The following is a 19,552-nucleotide window of genomic DNA, read 5'->3' as shown; positions in this document are numbered from 1 at the left end:
GGGAACAAAGGATCGTGAGAGACTGAAAACAGATGAGATGACCCAATGATTCCCTCAAAGTATTGCCTTGAGAGAATTTCCAGACTGTGGCATGGGAAAGTTGGGTGGATGACCCAGGTTGATCAATGTGGCTTGATCAATATAGTTCACTGAATGGAGTACTGGGAGAGCCACACAGAGAGAGAATTTCAGAGATCTTCAAGTATTCAGTTGAGTAATAATCACATATATACTAGGAAAGTCCTTGATATTAGGCAAAGAATCACCTGATAGGATTAGAGGTACCCACTATTCACACAAGGCTAGGAAAAGTGCCTGTTCCCAATAATAAGGCTAAAAATCCTAATTATTCATTGAGTAACAGTGTACACAGAAGATTGTTTCTTCAGTAGTGGGGAATAATTAGCCCTACATTGAGTACTGCTCCAGTCCTGCCTAACAGACCATAAAAGCAAGAACTGAAAGAATCAAATTGTTTCTAAATAACCTAACTGCATCATCATCATCAGCTCAATCACTCAGTCATGTCCGACTCCTTGCGACCCCATGGATTGCAGCATGCCAGACTTCCCAGTCCATCACCAACTCCCAGAGCTTGCTCAAACTCCCAGCATCAGGATCTTTTCCAGTGAGTCAGTTCTTTACATCAGCTGGCCACAGTATGAGAGTTTCAGCTTCAGCATCAGTTCTTCCCAATAAATACTCAGGACTGACTTCTTTAAAATTGACTCATTTGACCTCCTTGGAGTCCAAGGGATTCTCAAGAGTCTTCCCCAACACCCTAGTTCAAAAGCGCCAATTCTTTGGCACTCAGCTTTCTTTATAGTCCAACTCTCACAACCATACATGACTACTGGAAAAACCGTTGTTCTGACTAGGCAGACCTTTGTTGGCAAAGTAATGTCTCTGCTTTTTAATACACTGTCTAGGTTCATCATAGCTTTTCTTCCCAGGAGCAAGTGTCTTTTAATTTCATGGCTGCAGTCACCATCCACAGTGATATTGGATCCCAAGAAAATAAAGTCTGTCACTGTTTCCATTGTTTCTTATCTATTTGCCATGAAGTGATGGGACTGGATGCCATGATCTTCTTATTTTGAATGCTGAGTTTTAAGCCAACTTTTTTACCCTCCTCTTTCACTTTCATCAAGAGGCTCTTTAGTTCCTCTTCACTTTCTGACATAAGGGTGGTGTCATCTGCATATCTGAGGTTATTGATATTTCTCCCAGCAGTCTTGACTCCAGCTTGTGCTTCATCCAGTCCAGCATTTTGCATGATGTACTCTGCATATAAGTTAAATAAGCAGGGTGACAATATACAGCCTTGATGTACTCCTTTCCCAATTTGGAACCAGTCTATTGTTCCATGTCTGGTTCTAACTGTTGCTTCTTGACCTGCATACAGATTTCTCAGGATGTAGGTAAGATGGTCTGCTATTCCCATCTCTTTAAGAATTTTCCAGTTTGTTGTGATCCACACAGTCAAAGGCTTTGGTGTAATCAATAAAGCAGAAGTAGAGGCTTTTCTGGAACTCTCTTTGACCTAACGGATGTTGGCAATATGATTTCTGGTTCCTCTACCTTTTCTAAAACCAGCTTGAACATCTGGAAGTTCTTGGTTCACATGCTGTTGAAGCCTAGCTTGGAGGATTTTGAGCATTACTTTGCTAGCATGTGAAATGAGTGCACTTGTGTGGTAGTTTGAACATACTTTGACATTGCCTTTCTTTGGGATTAGAATGAAAACTGATCTTTTCCAGTCCTGTGGCCACTGCTGAGTTTTCCAGATTTGCTAGCATATTGAAAATGGTTAAAATGGTAAATTTTATTAAGTATATTTCACGATAAAAAGCCAGAAAGAGATGCTGCAGTTTTTTTGGTTTTTGATTATACTGGGTCCTCGTTGCTGTATGCAGGTTTTCTCTAGTTGCAGCAAGCTGGGGCTACTCTTCACTACAGTACATAAGCTTCTCACTGCAGCAAGCTGGGGCTACTCTTCACTGCAGTACACAAGCTTCTCACTGCAGCAAGCTGGGGCTACTCTTCACTGCAGTACACAAGCTTCTCATTGCAGTGGCTTCTCTCGTTGCAGAGCGCAGGCTCTGGGGTTTGCAGGCTTCAGTAGTTGCGGCACAGGGGCTTGGTTACTCTGTGGCATGTGAAATCTTCCCCAACCAGGGATCAAACCTCTGTCCCTTGCATTGGCAGGTGGATTCTTAGTCAGGGTACCACCAGGGAAGTCTAAGATGCCATTATTAAATGATACTATCAGATGATTCATTTTAATATACTCAAAATTATCATTTGAGTTATCAAGAGATTGAGTTGTGTTCTTCTACTTTGTAATTGGGTGAAGTCATGTATGTTAATGGTTTGATGAGTTTTTTTATTTTTGCTGTTATTTGTAATGATAATGTCTGGAACTACATTCATTTTTTAAATGCTTGATGATAAAATAACCAGTGAAAAAATTCTCAGAGAACTGAATGTATTATCGTGCATGGTTTTAACTGGGAAGATTAGTACAAATAGGGCCAAATGTGACAGGAAAAAATGTGGGAATGGCTGACTGCCACTAACGCTTGAATGCACGAGTATCCATGCTTGTAATTCACCAATGGTTTCTCTCCTCAAAGGATTTGCCTCTTAATTTTTTTTCAGAACGTTCAATGGAGTGGTAAAAACTCAAATTATTTTTTAGAAACCACATACACCTAAAAAGCAAGTTGGCTTCTTTTCAGTTTATAAAGACATGTTTGTAATAAAATAGAAACTACCTTGGAGCCTTTCCACAGAGGTACTCTGGTTTAATTGGGAAAAGAGTTTCAGAACTCAAGTATTAAATTGCTGCCTTATTTTAATGAGGAAAAAAGGGTATCACAATCAGGGGTAAAAATCTGGATAAGGTGTTGGGCATAGCTCACAAAATTAGCTCACTGGCCACTTATTTTTTCAATGTCAAACAGTCTCAGTAACTGCAAAGCCATTACTTTAAGAAAAGCAAAATAAATGCCTTTACCACATGTGACAAGATCTGTGTCATGAAAACAAAGTTGATCGTGAGGATTGGGAATTTCTTCATGCTATTAGCTTATATTTGTTATGAAAATCAGAACATAATGGTACATGTTATTTTAAAATTTATTAATGAGCTATTTTCACCAGGAAACTCTTCTTGCCACCATCCCATAAAGCTTTATTCAGTTTAATCCTCCTTTCTAATAGATTCATTCATGTCACCTTGTATGCCTCTGAAATATAAATCTCCCAAGGCAATTTTTAAATTTGTTCATTAAGTAAACCTACAGCTTTAAGTCCTGGCATCCATTTAGATTGTGATTACGTGTCATCCCTATTGCAATAACACACTAGTTCTTAAAGTACAGCTCTTTAAATGAAAAGAAAGTAAGGTAACTATGGAACTGTGAACATCAGGTACTTATAGGTGCCAGACACTGTGGCTGGTATTTCACTTTGGAGACTCTTATAAGTCTTAATACCCATTGTGAAATGTCAATAACCTCAGATACACAGATGATACCACCATTATGGCAGAAAGTGAAGAGGAACTAAACAGCCTCTTGATGAAAGTGAAAGAGGAGAGTGAAAATGGCTTAAAACTCAACATTCAAAATATGAAGATCATGGTATCTGGTCCCATCACTTCATGGCAAATAGATGGGGAAACAATGGAAACAGTGAAAGACTTTATTTTGGGGGGCTCCAGAATCACTGCAGATGGTGATTACAGCCATGAAACTAAAAGCCACTTGCTCCTTGGTATGACCAACCTAGACAGCATATTAAAAAGCAGAGGCATTACTTTGCCAACAAAGGTCTGCCTAGTCAAAGCTATGGTATTTCCAGTAGCCATGTATGGATGTGAGAAGTGGACTATAAAGAAAGCTGAGTGCCAAAGAATTGATGCTTTTAAACTGGGGTGTTGGAGAAGACTCCTGAGAATCCCTTGAACTGCAAGGAGGTCAAACCAGTCTATCCTAAAGGAAATCAGTCCTGAATATTCACTGAGAAGGACTAATGCTGAAGCTGAAACTCCAATACTTTGGCCACCTGATGCGAAGAACTGACTCATTGGAAAAGACCCTGATGCTGGGAAAGACTAAGGGCAAGAGGAGAAGGGGACAACAGAGGATGAGATGGTTGGATGGCATCCCCGACTCGATAGACATGAGTTTGAGCAAGCTCTGGGAGTTGCTGATGGAGAGGGAAGCCTGCATGCTACAGTTCATGGGGTCACAAAGAGTCGGACACAACTGAGTGACTGAACTGAACTGAATGCAACCCATTGTGAGGCAAGTGGCATTCTTCTCTATGAAAAATAAAACAGGTTTAGAGAGGTTAAAATCAAGATCACACATCAGAAGGTGGTAAGACAGGATCTAAACCCAGGTGAATCTAGTTCCCAAGTCCAAGTTTTTCATACTGTACTTATGGTTCCACAGATGGGGGTAACAGGCTCAGGGCTCATTGGCTCTTGTGGGAGCCAGTTGTCCCTACGTTAAACACCAGCCACAGGTTTGGTTTTATCTCGGTTTTTGTTACTGTCTCCTGTTTTCCTGCCATCAGTTATTCATTTTTATTGCTGTTAGAGTGACTCACTTTACCAATCTTTCGCTCTTACCCTCTTTGTCATTTGTAATATCTTTTTAAAAATTCACCAAGCTTGTTAGAACTTCAGGTAACAGAAAATAGGCAGTGGGAAAAGGCAGGGACACTTCTGTGAGATCTGAATGGAGGTGCTGATACAACTCTTCTGTGTTCTGGGGTGTGTTAAGAGGCTCATTGGATGTTCTAGGCTAGTTCACCTCAACTTTTCACAAACAGAAGGGGTGGATGTACATGTGTAAATAAAGACGTGTTGACAGTTGTACATATAAAGAAAAACTGAGATGGAGAAAACATCTTGATTCTTATTTTCCATAGGTCATGGAGAACATTGAAGAAATAACACAGTGAAGCCAAATCATTGCTTCTTTGTTACAAAGGCAGAAAGTGAAACACTAAATGGTAAAATAAACAAGTTAATCTTTCTTTGTTCTCTAAATAAAAGACTGAAAGTTATACCTTGAAACACAGTCCATCCTGTTGCAAAGTATGTGTGTTTCTGTAACATATATTATTAACTTATTTGCAGTTGGTAAATAGGAAAGTAATATCAATCCTGTATGAAAGTTGCATGGGTTCAAACGTGATTTTTTTTTCCCAGTAAGCTAATATGTTGAAGCAACTAGAGGCAAACTTTCTCACAGCTCAGGAGAAACTCAATAATATATAAAGACCCTAAAAGAAAAGTGAAAATCCCTTAAGGGCAAAGAGTGACTGTTTTAGTAGCACACTGTATTAAACTGGCGGCACCCCACTCCAGTACTCTCGCCTGGAAAATCCCATGGATGGAGGAGCCTGGTGGGCTGCAGTCCATGGGGTCGCTAGGAGTCAGACACAACTAAGCGACTTCACTTTCAAGCATTGGAGAAGGAAATGGCAGCCCACTCCAGTGTTCTTGCCTGGAGAATCCCAGGGACAGGGGAGCCTGTTGGGCTGCCGTCTATGGGGTCGCACAGAGTCGGACACGACTGAAGCGACTTAGCAGCAGCAGGGAAGCTGCAAAGAGCAAGTTAACCATGAAGACATTTCACCTGGTTATTAGGAAAAAAGTATTGACTGATGAAAGTGAAACTGCATAGCTCATCTCAGGACTTAGCAAATCACAGGTTTTTTATGTCTTGGTGCAGAAGGAATTCAGTGAGGGACAAAGTGAGAGGTAAGAAGTGGATTTATAGTTTAGGATGCTTTTGAAGGATACTAGCAGGCAGGCAAGAGACCTCTGCCCTGAGAACTAAGTGGGCAACATGTTTATAAGCAAAGGGAAAATAGAAAGGGTTGAAGAAGACCACTTTCTTCCTCGTTCTTTGAGTGGATGTCAAGCTTACATCACTAGCTCCTCCCTAAGTCAGGCAGAGGACTTTTTGCCCCTATATGGTCAAACTGGGACTGTCATGGTGCTATCCACATCAGCAGAAGTGTGGTAATGTAAACTAACATACAGCAAAATATGTTAAATAACCTCAGGTTTTAGTATGATGAGGTCTTCTACTTTGGAATGGCACCTTGCCCATGTATTCCTGTCTTTGGTATATGCTAAGGGGCTTGTCCTAAGGATCATTCTCATGCTGACCTGGACCAGCAGGGTGCAGGCCTCACTTTTTCACTTATTGGACTGGAGCATATCTTATGCTTTTATTGTGTGGTTTTGTAGTTAAGCAGGCCTGTTTCACTATAGTCTGATTGCTTTCCTGAGTGATCATTAGCTTACAATGATCTCCCTAAGTTCCTTCTCTGTCTAGAACTCCCTAGTGGGATGTCAAAAGCTACCTGTGTAACTATCCTGCTCTATCCCTATCATTGGGAGCTACCTTTAGATCCTATTTTTAATGTTAATGAAACTGGTTTCCTTTAAAAATAAATATTTATTTGGTTGCATTGGGTCTTATTTGTGCATGCGGGAATCCTTAGTTGAGGATGTAGGTTCTAGTTGCCTAATCAAGTATCGAACCGAGGCCCCCTTCATTGAGAGTGTAGAGTCCTAGCCACTGGACCGCCAGGGAAGTCCTGAAAATGGTTTCTATGAGGAGCAATTGATTTCAGGGTCTATATCTGAAAGGAAGAAGCATAAATCCCAAACTTTAAGTATACAAAAGATGGACTAATTCTCAGTGCAGATACTAGTGGAGATTTAGGATTCTTGTTTTTGTTACTGCTCAGGTTACAGAATTCCAAACCTTTTTTCCCCCATAAGGCTTTTAATTTTAGGGCACGATTTTACAGATCATGAGGTTTTCATCTTATTAGAAGCGATATAAAGAATGCATTTGGTAAAGTTGGTAACAGAAGTCCATCGTTTTCATTAAGGCTCCTCTTTTTTTTTTTTTTTTACAGTTTTATAGATTTTAACAAATGCATGATTTAATGTGTCCACCACTACAGTATCACATTGAATAATTTCACCACCCAAAAATCTCCTGTGCTCCATCTCCTCTTTCCCAGTTTCAGTGGTAATCACTGATCCCTTTGTTATCCCTATAGTTTTTTACCATCTCTATAGCTTTTTCTGGAATGTCATATAGTTGGAATCATACAGTAGGTAACCTTTTCAGATTGGCTTCTTTCACTTCTTAGCCTTTTACACATGCAATTCAATGGCATTAAGTATATTCCCATTGGTTCAACCATCACCACTGTCCATCTCCAGAACTTTCTCATCATCCTATTACTGAATGCTATACCCATTAAACAATAACTCTTCATTCCCTCCTCTCCTCAGACCATGGTAGCTAACATTCTACTTAATCTTTAAGCATCTTAATATTCTCAGTGCTTGATATAAGTCTCAGTATCTCATACAAATACATGAATCATGCATTTGTCCTTTTGTATGTGGCTTATTTCACTTACCATGTCTTCAAGGTTCATCAACAGTATAGTATGTATCCAAATTTCATTCCTTTTTATGACTGAATGATATTCCATTGTATATATTTACCTCATTTTGTTTATTCACTTATCAACAGGTGAACATGAGTCATTTCACCTTTTGGCTATTGTGATGATGCTTCTAGGAACATACATCTGCAAACAGCTGTTCAAACCCCTGTTTTCTATTCTTTTGCATAAATACCCAGAAGTAGTATCAAATGTTAATTTTATATTTAATTTTTTGAGGAACTATGATCCTGTTTTCTACAGCAGCTATACTGCTTTATATTCATATATATATATATATGAATATATATATATATATATTATAGCAATGCACTCTAGTTTCTCCACATCCTTGTCAACACTTTTTAAAAAAAATAAATAATAGCCACTCTAATGGGTATGAAGCGCTATTTCATCGTGGTGGTTTTTTTTTTTTTTTGTCTTTTTTTTATTTTATTTTATTTTTAAACTTTACATAATTGTATTAGTTTTGCCAAATATCAAAATGAATCCGCCACAGGTATGCATTTCCCAAATGATTAGTAATGTTGAGCGTCTTTTCATGTGCTAATTGGTCTATATCTTCTTTGGATACCTGTCTATTGAAGTCCTTTGCCCAGTTTTGAATTGGGTTGTCTTTTATAACTGTTGTTGCATTTTAGGAGTTTTGTATATGTATGTATATATATATATATAAAAATGGGTATTAATCCCTCATCAGATATGTGATCTGCAAATATTTTCTTCCATTCTGTGGATTGCCTTTTTTACTCTGATAGTATCCTTTGATACATAATGTTTTACTTCGTTTTGGCCATACTGGGTCTTTGTTGCTTTGTTGCTTTGTGTGGGCTTTCTCTGCATTGGTTGTGGCAGACAGGGGCTACTCTTCACTGTGGTGTGTGGGCTTCTTACTGCGGTGGCTTCTCTTGTTGCAGAGCGCAGGATGTAGAGTGTATAGGCTTCACTAGGTATAGCATGCGGAGAAGGCGATGGCACCCCACTCCAGTACTCTTGCCTGGAAAATCCCATGGGCGGGGGAGCCTGGTAGGCTGCAGTCCATGGGGTCGCTAAGAGTTGGACACGACTGAGCGACTTCACTTTCACTTTTCACTTTCATGCATTGGAGAAGGAAATGGCAGCCCACTCCAGTGTTCTTGCCTGGAGAATCCCAGGGACAGGGGAGCCTGGTGGGCTGCCGTCTCTGGGGTCGCACAGAGTCGGACACGACTGGAGCAACTTAGCAGCAGCAGCAGTCATAGCACGTGGGTACAGCAGTTGCAGCATGTGGTCTCTAGGTGCGTGGCCTTCAGTAGTTGTGGCACACAGGCTCCGTAGTTGTGCGTGGGCTTAGTCGCTCTGTGGCATGTAGAATCTTTCTGGACCAGGGATCAAACCCGTGTTCCCTGCATTGGCAGGCGGATTCTTATCCACTGTGCCACCAGGAAAGTCCAAATGTCTAATTTTTGAAGCTCAGTTTGTCTCTTTTCTCTTTTCATGCCTATGACTTTGGTGTCATATCAAAGAAATCACTCCTAAATCCAGTGTTCTGAAACTTTCCCCCTGTTTTTTTTTTTCCCTAAGAGTGGAGTTTTAAGTCTTATGGTTAGGTATTTGGTCCATTTGAACTAATTTCTGTATATAGTGTTAGGTAAGAATCCAACTTCATTCTCTGGCATGTGGGTATCCAGTTTTCTCAACACGATTTGTTGAAAACACTGTCCTTTTCCCATTAAATAGTCTTGGTGTGCTTCCTCCAAATCATTTGACCATATATGTGAGAATTTCTGGATTCGTTATTCTATTCCACTGGTCTATATGTCTGTTTTTATTCAGTATCATACTGTTTTGATTATTGTATGTTTGCAGTAAATTTGAAATCAGGAAGTGTGAGTCTTCCAACTTTGATCTTTTTTAAGATTATTGTTGTTTTTCAGTTGCGAAGTCATGTCTGACTGTGATTCCATGGACTGCAGCGCACCAGACTTCCCTGTCCTTCACCATCTCCCAGAGCTTGCTCAAACTCATGTCCATTGATGCCGTCCAACCATCTCATCCTCTGTCATCCTCTTCTCCTCCTGTCCTCAGTCTTTCCCAGAATCAGGGTCTTCCCACTGAGTCGGCTCTTTGCATCAGGTGGCCAAAGTATTGGAGCTTCAGCTTCAGCATCAGTCCTTCCAATTCAGGGTTCATTTCCTTTAGGATTGACTGGTTTGATCTCCTTGCAATCCAAGGGACTCTCAAGAGTCTTTTCCAGCACCACGGTTTGAAAGCATCAATTCTTTGGTATTCAGCTTTCTTCTTTTCAAGATTGTTTTGGCGATTTGGATCCTAGATATTCCACTTGAATTATTTTTCTGTATCTGTAAAGAATGTCACTGAGATTTTGAAGTGAATTACATTGAATTTGTAGATCACTTTGGGTAGTACTGACATCATACCAATATTAAGTCTTCCAGTCTGTTTACATGGGATGTTTTTCAACTTATTTGTGTCATCTTTAACATCATTAGTATCAGCTTCCCTGGAATAGCTCAGTTGGTAAAGAATCTATCTGCAATGCAGGAGACCCCAGTTTGATTCCTGAGTTGGGAAGATCCGTTGGAGAATGGATAGGCTACCCACTCCAGTATTCCCCTTGTAGCTCAGCTGGTAAAGAATCTGCCTGCAATGTGGGAGACCTGGGTTCAATCCCTGAGTTGGGAAGATCCCCTAGAGAAGGGAAAGGCTGCCCATTCTAGTATTCTGGCCTGGAGAATTCTATAGACTGTATAATCCACGGGGTGGCAAGGAGTCGGACACAACTGAGAGACTTTCACGTTAACATCTTTCAGCAATGTCTTGTGGTTTTCAATGTACAAGTCATCAACAACTTCATTAAGATTTCATTAAGTCTTTGGGGTTGTTCATATTAGTATATAGAAAGGCAACTGATTTTGTGTGTTGCTTCTGTATCTGAACTTTGCTGGATTTTTTTCTTAGTGCTAACAGATTTGGGGGTGTAGAGATCATTTGTTTTCTACACAAAGGACCATGTATTCTGCAGAGATAATTTTACTTCATTCTTTCTAATTCCATTCTTTTTCTTGACTAATTACTCTGCCTTGAACTTCCAACACTGTGCTGAATAGGAGTAGTAAAAGCTGCATCCTTGTCTTATTCATGATTTCAGTCCTTTTCCATTGAGTATAATGTTAGCTGTTAAGAGTTTCATATGTGGTCTTTATTATGCTGAGGTGCTGCTGCTGCTGCTAAGTCGCTTCAGTTGTGTTCGACTCTGTGCAACCCCATAGACAGCAGCCCACCAGGCTCCCCCGTCCCTGGGATTCTCCAGGCAAGAACACTGGAGTGGGTTGCTATTTCCCTCTCCAATGCATGAAAGTGAAAAGTGAAAGTGAAGTTGCTCAGTCATGTCTGACTTTTTGCGACCCCATGGACTTCAGCCTACCAGGCTCCTCCGCACATGGGATTTTCCAGGCAAGAAAAAGTGGGTTGCCATTGCATTCTCCTATGTTGAGATAGCTTCCTTCAATTCCTAGTGTGTTGAGTGGTTTTTCGTTTTTTTTTTTTAATCAAAAATAATTTTGTCAAATCCTTTTTTCAGCATCAGTGATATGATCCACTTGGGACCCTCATTCTGCTAATGTGGTGTATTGTATTCAATTGGATTTGATTGATATTTGATTTGATTTGATATTCAGTTTATCTGTTGGACCATCCTTGCATTGTAGCAGTAAACCCATGTGTTCAAAATATATAAAATTTTTAAAGTGATCTTGAATTCAGTTTGCTAATCCTTTAAGAATTTTGCATCAGTATTCAACAGGGATATTGGTCTTTAACTTTCTTTTCTTGTGTTGTCATTGTCTGGTTTTGGTATCAGGGTAATACTAGGCTTATATAGTGGATTAGGAAGTGTTCTTTCATATTGAATTGTTTATTTTGAAAAGTTTGAGGACTGATGTTATTTCTTCTTTAAATGTTTGGTAGAACTGAGTAAAGTCAGAGGTTGCAGGATTCTCTTTTGTTGGGAGGTTTTTGACTGCTGATTCAATCTCCTTTCTAATTATAGGTCTATGAAGACCTAATTTCTTCATGAATCAGTCTTGGTATGGATTTTACAAATATATCCATTACATCTAGGTTATCCAAGATGTTTACAACTGCTCTTGTATTCTTATAATCCTTTTTATTTTTGTAGACTCATTAGTAATATCCTTAATCTTACTTGTTTTTTGAAGTTGAGTCTTTCCTGTTATTGATCTAAAAGTTAACCCATTTTATTAACCTTTTCAAAGATCTAACTTTTGGTTCAAAATTTTCTGTTGATTTTCTGTTCAGTATTTTGCTTATCTTAGTTCTAATATTCTAGTAGCTTTGGGCTTAGTCCATTCTTCTTTTTCTAGTTCCTTAGGTTATAAAGTTAGAATGTTGATTTCAGTTTTCTTTCTTAAATATTTATAGCTAAAATATTCTCTTTTATGAGATGCAATGAAAGCAATGCATGTTGTGTTTTGCTTAATGTCATTTTGCTATTTCTCTTCTAAATGCTTCATGGATTTTTGCTCCTTATTTTGTTAGTGTCTTTTGTGTTTTGTTTTGTTTTGTTTTGTTTTTGTAGTAAAACATATAAATTCTCTCCTTTTGTATGTATTCTATAGCTATTTCTCTTTTTTGGCAGTTGTTTTTTCCCTGCTGCACTGCACAGTTTATGGGATCTTAGTTCCCCAAGCAGGGACTGAACCTAGGATCTTAGCATTGAGAGTGCAGAGTCCTAACCACTGGACTACAAGGGAATTCTTCTGTAGCTATTTCTTTGTGGTTATCATGGGGATTCCATTTAATGTCATAAAGTAATAACACTAATTTGAGTTTATAGCAGCTTAAGTTCAATAGTTAATAAAAACTTTGCTACCTTGCTCTTATGTAACTTTGCCTTCACTCCCTTTCAGCCGTTAATGTCACAAGAGTCCATCTTTAAGCGCTGTGTTGGAAAACACAAGCCAATAACTATTTTTATACACTGGTTCCTAAGTTGTGTGGAAAGTAGAGTTAAACATCAGAGTTATACTAGTTTCTGTAATTGTTCATGTATACCTTTACTGCAGAGTTTAGTTTCTTTTTACGGTTTCCTGTTCGTATCCTTTGTCCTTGAAGAATTCCCTTTAGCATCTCTTGCAGGGCATATCTAGTTCTAGTAGTCTCTTCCTGCTTTTATCTGATAATGGTTCCATTTCTCCCTCATTTTTGATGGATAGTTTTGCCAGATAAAATACTCTAGGTTGACAGTCTTTTCTTTTACACTTTGAATATATCAAACTACTGCCATTTGGCCTCCATGGCTTCTGATGGGGAATCTGAGAATCTTACTGAAGATTGTTTTACTTTTGGCTGTGCTAGGTCTTCACTGCTGCATGGGCTTTTCCTGGCTGTGGCAAGCAGGAGCGACTCTCTGGTTGCGTGCCCAGGCTTCTCACTGTGGTGGTCTCCCTTGTCGTGGAGCACAGGCTCTGCAGTGCACCAGCTTCACTAGTGGCGGCATATAAGCTCAGGAGCTGTGTCCCCAGACTCTAGAGCACAGGCTCAATAGTGGTGGCACACAGGCTTAGTCAGGCTTAGTTGCTCTGCGGAACACGGAATCTTCCTGGATCAGGGGGCAAGCCCATGTCTCCTGCTTTTACAGGTGGATTCTTTACCCCTAAGCCACATAGGAAGCTCTATGAGTCTTTATGAGTCCGCTTTATGAGTCTCTTCATTCTTGCTGCTTTCAAGATTCTTTTTGTATAGCTTAATTATACAGTACTTCCTTGACTTACAGTGGGATTGTATATTGATAAACACATGGTAAGTTGACAATATCATAAGTTGAAATGCATTTTATATACCTGTCCTACTGAACTTCATAGCGAAGCCTATCCTACCTTAAATGTGCTCTGAACAATTACATTAGCAAAAATCATCTAATACTAAGCCTATTTTGAAGTGATATAATTGAATAGTGTGCTGAAAAACAGAATGATTGTAAGTATATTAGATGTTTACCCTCATGATCACGTGGCTGACTGGGAGCTGTTGCTCTCTATCACTGCCAGTCAGCATAAGTGCATCTCATTGCATACTGCTAACCTGGGAAAAGATCAAAGTTCAAAACTTGAAATGTGGCTTTTAATGAATCCATATCACTTTTGTAACATTATGTTTGAAAAATCCCAGGCCTAGATTGAGGACAAACTATGATGTATTTTTTGACTTTACCCTATCTGGTGTTCACTGAGCCTCTGGACATCTACATCCACATCTTACATCAAATTTGGCAAGCTTCTTGTCATTATTTATTCAGATAATCATTATATAGTTTTCTCTTTCCTCCTTGGACTCCTGTAATGTTTCTTGTTCCATTTGAGGGTATCTTGCAAATCCCTTAGATTTTTAGTTTTATAGCAGTTTCAACTGTCCTGTCTTCAGCTTTGCTGGTGAGTGTTTTTGCTTGCTCAATTCTACTGTTCAACCCCTCTAGTGAAATTTTATTATTTTAACTTTCTGCTCCAGAATTTCTTTGGTTCCTTTTTGTAATTTCTCTCCATTGGTATTCTCATTTTATTCATCACTTTCTTGATTTTCATTAGTTCTTTGAGCATAATTAAAGATCTTTTTTTATTAAGTTCAGTGTGTGGGCTTCCTCCAGGCCAGTTTCTGTTTCATTGAATTGACCTTATTTCCTTGTTCCTTTGTATGCCTTTCAGGTTTTTTGTTGTTGTTGTTGAAAATTGGGCACTTTACTATTATAATATTGTAATTCTGAATATAACATTGTTTTACCCTCAGTTCCCAAGTTGTTGCTGACAGCTAAAGGCTGTTGTTCGTTTTTGAGACTTCCAAGCCCTTTTTGCAAAGCCTATTCCTTGTGTGTGATCATTGAAACCTCTGTCCCTATTATCTCATTTTATCTGATTTTAGAGACTTCCCTGAATGCCAGTTCTCCTTTTTGCAGTTTAGCTGTGTCCTAAGGCATTCCCGCCATACTTAGTTAGGCTTGCTTCTATCCTAGGTATCAGACCAAGATGAAAGCTCAAGGTCTTGTCTTTTCTGAGCCATTTTTGTCTGTGCACACATTTGGCATTCTGCATTCCTTGGGTACAACTGCTTTTGAACATCTGGTTTGTAAAAAATCTCACCCCAGTTTCTCGTCTGGGCCTTATATGGCCTGTATCTAGATGCCTGAGATTCTGTAGTCATCTGGCAGCTTTCACAAGTGGTACCTACCTTTTCTTGCCTGTTTCCAAGTTATGGAAAACAATGATGAACAGCTTGAATCAAACTTTGTAATCCTAAAGACAGATTAGAAAAGGCAGTGATTTGCAAGTAAAGTCTATTCTCCCTCTTCTGGCTTGAGGAAGGGAAATGGAAACCAGCTTCTCTTATTTTAAGAATAAGCCCACCATTGCACGGGAGGCAAGGGTGGGTAAAAAGTCACATTTTTCTGCCATTTTGACAATGGGTTTTCTTCACTGGGCTGTGTGTTGGTTGCTGTAAACCTTTGACTGTTTTCCAGGATTCCAACAAAGTTGGTTCATATAGTTGCTGCTTTCCCCCTTTTCTCCCCAGTGTTTCTGTGGAGGAATGAAAGCTGGAATGTCATAGATCACAATTTTGCTTGTGTCAGTCAGATCAATTATGTTTATTCCTACCTGTAATTCTAGTATCCTGACTAGGCTTTGAATAGGGCATGTTTCAGATACATGTATGGTGACTGAATTTTAGTTAGACTTGGAAATTTTGTGTAAATGTTAAGAAAAGGGTCTCAATTATTTTCGTCTACATTTAAAATTAATGAATACATATTTTTTCCAATTCCTTGAAGTAATCAATCTTTCCTTTTTTACTATGATGTTACTGTTGTTGTTCAATCACTCAGTTGTGTCCGATTCTTTGCAACCCCACGGACTGCCGCACGCCAGGCTTCCCTGGGGTTGCCCCACGCCAGGCTTCCCTGTCCATCACCAACTCCTGGAGCTTGCTCAAACTCATGTCCATCGAGTCAGTGATGCCATCCAACTATCTCATCCTCTGTGACCTCCTTCTCCTCCTGCCCTCAGTATTTCCCAGCATCAGGTCTTTTCCAGTGAGTAGGCTCTTTGCATCAGGTAGCCGAAGTATTGGAGCTTCAACTTCAGCATCAGTTCTTCCCAGTGGCTATTCGTGGTTGACTTCCTTGACTGGTTTGATCTCCTTCCTGTCTGAGAAGTCTCAAGTGTATTCTCCAGCACCGCGGTTTGAAAGTATCAATCCTTTGGTGCTCATCCTTCTTTATGGTCCAACTCTCACATCTCTACATGACTACTGGAAAAACCACAGCTTTGACTAGACGGACCTTTGTCAGCAAAGTGATGTCTCTGCTTTTTAATACACTATCTAGGTTCACCATAGCTTTTCTTCCCAGGAGCAAGCGTCTTTTAATTTCACAGCTGCAGTCACCGTCCACAGTGATATTGGATCCCAAGAAAATAAAGTCTGTCACTGTTTCCATTTTTCCCCCATCTATTTGCCATGAAGTGATGGGACCAGATGCCATGATCTTAGTTTTTCGTATGTTGAGTTTTAAGCCAGATTTTTCACTCTTCTCTTTCATCAAGAGGCTCTTTAGTTCTTCTTTTCGTTCTGCTGTTAGGGTGGTGTCATCTACATATCTGAGGTTATTGATATTTCTCCCAGCAATCCTGATTTCAGCTTGAGCTATTTCACATGATGTACTCTGCATATAAGTTAAATAAGCAGAGTGACAATATACAGCCTTGATATACTCCTTTCCCAATTTGGAACCAGTCTCTTGTTCCATGTCTGGTTCTAACTGTTGCTTCCTGACCTGCATACAGCTTTCTCAGGAGTCAGGTAAGGTGATCTGGTATTCCCATCTCTTTCAGAATTTTGTAGATGTTGATTCACACAAAGGCCTTAGTGTAGTCAGTGAAGCAGATGTTTTTCTGGAATTCTCTTGCTTTTTGTATGATCCAGCGGATGTTGGCAATTTAATCTCTGGCTCCTCTGCCTTTTCCAAATCCAGCTTGAACATCTGGAAGTTCTCAGTTCACATACTGTTGAAGCCTTGCTTGGAGAATTTTAAGCATTACTGTGCTAGCATGTGAGATGAGGGCAATTGTGCAATAGTTTGAATACTCTTTTGCATTGCCTTTGTCATTGGGATGAAAACTGACCTTTTCCAGTCCTGTGGCCACTGCTGAGTTTTCCAAATTTGCTGGCATAGAGTGCAGCATTTTAACAGCATCACCTTTTAGGATTTGAAATAGCTCAGCTGGAATTCCATTCCCTCCCATAGCTTTGTTCATATGAAAAGGCAAAAAGATATGATGTCCACAGAACACTAACTTTTATAAAGCCTTTCTGAAATGAAATGCTCCATACACTCTTAGTACCAAAACATTAAATGGTGTTTATTGGCTTCTGCCAATGTTTTCTGCTTTATAGTAGCATATGTTCTTCTGTCTCCATCATGGCATAGTGCAGAAATGAAATAAAACAAAAATAACATGTCTCATATAAATATTTGACTTTTTCTATAAATGTGCCAAAATTAAAATGACTTCCTGGTAACACTCTTTTACTTAGTATAGGTGTTAGTTTTGTTCATTTAACAAGGATGTTATTACTAATATTCACTATGTTTTATTTTAGGTTTTTCATAAAGCAAGACTCAAATTGTTTCTACAAGTGAAAACCAAGTCAGTCATCTAAAATCTCAATTTCAAATCAAGAGGATTTAGAGTCTTCTGTTTTTATTAAAATGGAATTTATGGTGGTGTTTAAATGGGTTAGGCTGTGTGGGCACAAAATGACACAAGTAGATTTAATTATTTTCTCAAAAATTCCTGTAGAATGCATAGGAAATTATCAGATTTGTAGAAGTTTATTTTACATTCTTTCATGTTCACTGTGTCAAATTTGCAGTATAAATCAGTGGCAAAACCTTTGCTGTTCGGCTTCTCTTACTAGATTGAAAAGTGGTTTTATTTACCAGTGGTCCAGGTTTAAGCAAAGTTGAGAATTACAGCAATGAACTGGCCTTCTGGGCCTCTTCATTAGTCTAGGTCACAGGCTATTAACTACAACAATATGCAGGATGTCTGTTGCCAGGTCTTAATCCCAAGCTTCCCTCCTCTTCCTTACATTGTTACTTGGCTTTTCAAGGAGTTTATTCCTTGAAGCAGACTTTAACAAGGCAAATTGTAGCTGCAGAAAGATTCTGCTTTGAAAGCACATAAGAAAGCATTTTTTAAACATTTTGATTGAATAAACAATCCTGTCAACCCTGTCACTTGACAGAAGGCAGTTCAGTATGCAGACACTAAGAATACATCTTTAGTTTTTTTATACCCGTGTTGATTTTTTCACGTGATCATTTTTCTGGTTTCACAAATGACTATACAACAGTTGCCATTCTAGGAATTTAATGTTTTTAGCTGAAACAGTAATAATGCTTGCTTTTAAGACAAGCCTTTCAAAAACAGCTAAATACTAATATTCAAAAAATATTCGATTGCAATCAAACTTTTCTTTGGACTTTCTTCTCACTCCAGTACTCTCGCCTGGAGAATCCCAGGGATGGGGGAGCCTGGTGGGCTGCCATCTATGGGGTCACACAGTCAGAAAAGACGGAGGCAACTTAGCAGCAGCAGCAGGAACTAATATTGAGGATAATCATAATCTAAAGAAACTTTAAAGTATTTTCATCATTCATATAAATAGCAGAAAGAAAATCTTTTGGAGTAAAAACTGGTTTAACAAATTATTGAAAACAGAAAAGTGTGAATGTTCATCTATTTTGATTTCACTTACCTTGCAAGTTTCCGTCTATGCTGCTAGAACCACTGACTGTTACAAAAGGGCCATAGTTATGTCGTACATATTAGAATATGCTAATACACATGTCCTGTAACAAAGACCTGGGAAGAAAACAAGTGGCTTAGGCAAGACTGATTTTAATTTCTGTCTTGTAAAACAGTTTAAAGAGAGGCAGTCCAGATCAGTTATGCACTTCAACAAAAAACTGTATACTCTTCTGTATGGTTCTCTTCCACAAAACAGCATTGACTCTGCTGTGGAGTCTAAGATGGCTCACTACCATATCCACTTCTAAGCAACAGGATTGATTAAAGGAAAACAAAACAAAAACGGTCATACTTTTAAAGGAAATATTATCATTTCCCTCACACTTCACTGTCCTGAATAGTCATACTTGCAAGGGAGACTAGGAAATGTAGGCTTTATTCTGGTGTGCGTGTGCCTGGCTAAAAACCAAAGGTGTTATCTGTGTGAACAGGAAAGAATAGATATCAGGAGAAAATTGGTATTCTCTGCCCCTATTTTGATATATTTTCAAATAATTAGAAATTTAAAGTTGAAAATCCTTTTACTGGAAATGTGCCAGGATTTGCTAGCTGACAAATACCATCATTCTGGGTGTTCCTCTTAGTTCCCTTCACTCACTCACGAAAAGTGATGGAGATGGTGAAGGACAGGGAATCTGCCATGCTGCAGTCCATGGGGTTGCAAAGAGTTGAACACAGCTGAGCAACTTAACAACAACACAACTATCTGAGTTTCCAAGGTATGTTACAGTGGTATAAAATTAAAGAAAGGTGATGTAATTGCCTGATCTGCCAACTAGCTATATAGAAGTAGGTGAAAAAAGAATCTTCCAATGCAAATTTTTTTTTTTAATCTCAACAGTGATGTTTATTTGCTGGTGACTATGCCCTGAGGGCCACAGTGAGTGACTAAGGTCAGCAGTTACTCTTCAAGGACTCTAGCACACACAAAGGCAACAGCTGATACCCAAGTGTGACTCTAGCCTCGATCCTTTGTCCATGATGCAATGTCTTTATTGAGGGAAAAGGAAAATGTTTTCCCTTATAATCAAATATGGATTAGCCTTGGCAATTCATTTGACTAAGCAACTTTATAGAGTACTAAAACAAAACAGTTCTTTAATACTTATCAAGTGAAAAGTCAGTAATAATTTTGTTACAGCCTCTGA

General features: G+C 39.0%; 1 protein-coding gene and 1 non-coding gene across 7 annotated transcripts in view; one reads left to right on the top strand and one right to left on the bottom strand.

Moving 5' to 3' along the window:
• NRG4 (neuregulin 4) overlaps positions 1-17,486 on the top strand; it is a 118,244-nt gene extending 100,758 nt beyond the window's left edge. For 5 of the 6 annotated variants that reach the window (XR_009732110.1, XR_009732109.1, XR_009732106.1 and 2 more), the window contains 2 exons: positions 4,945-5,028; positions 17,191-17,486. Coding sequence is in view for 1 of the 6 variants with exons in the window: in XM_061394722.1 (XP_061250706.1) it covers positions 17,191-17,201 (11 nt within the window). In the remaining 5 variants the exon portion in view is untranslated. The remainder of the gene's footprint in view (positions 1-4,944; positions 5,029-17,190) is intronic. The other variant, XM_061394722.1, reaches the window with a different exon arrangement.
• Positions 17,487-19,247: 1,761 nt separating this feature from the next.
• Positions 19,248-19,373, bottom strand: LOC133234825 (small nucleolar RNA SNORA3/SNORA45 family). Its single transcript, XR_009732322.1, has one exon. It is a non-coding gene; the product is annotated as a small nucleolar RNA SNORA3/SNORA45 family (small nucleolar RNA).
• Positions 19,374-19,552: the final 179 nt, after the last annotated feature.

The sequence above is a fragment of the Bos javanicus genome, chromosome 21 (genome assembly GCF_032452875.1).
Source record: "Bos javanicus breed banteng chromosome 21, ARS-OSU_banteng_1.0, whole genome shotgun sequence".
NCBI lineage: Eukaryota > Metazoa > Chordata > Mammalia > Artiodactyla > Bovidae > Bos > Bos javanicus.
The sequence above is the reverse complement of the archived record's forward strand: the minus strand, read 5'-3'. Positions and strand labels throughout refer to the sequence as shown.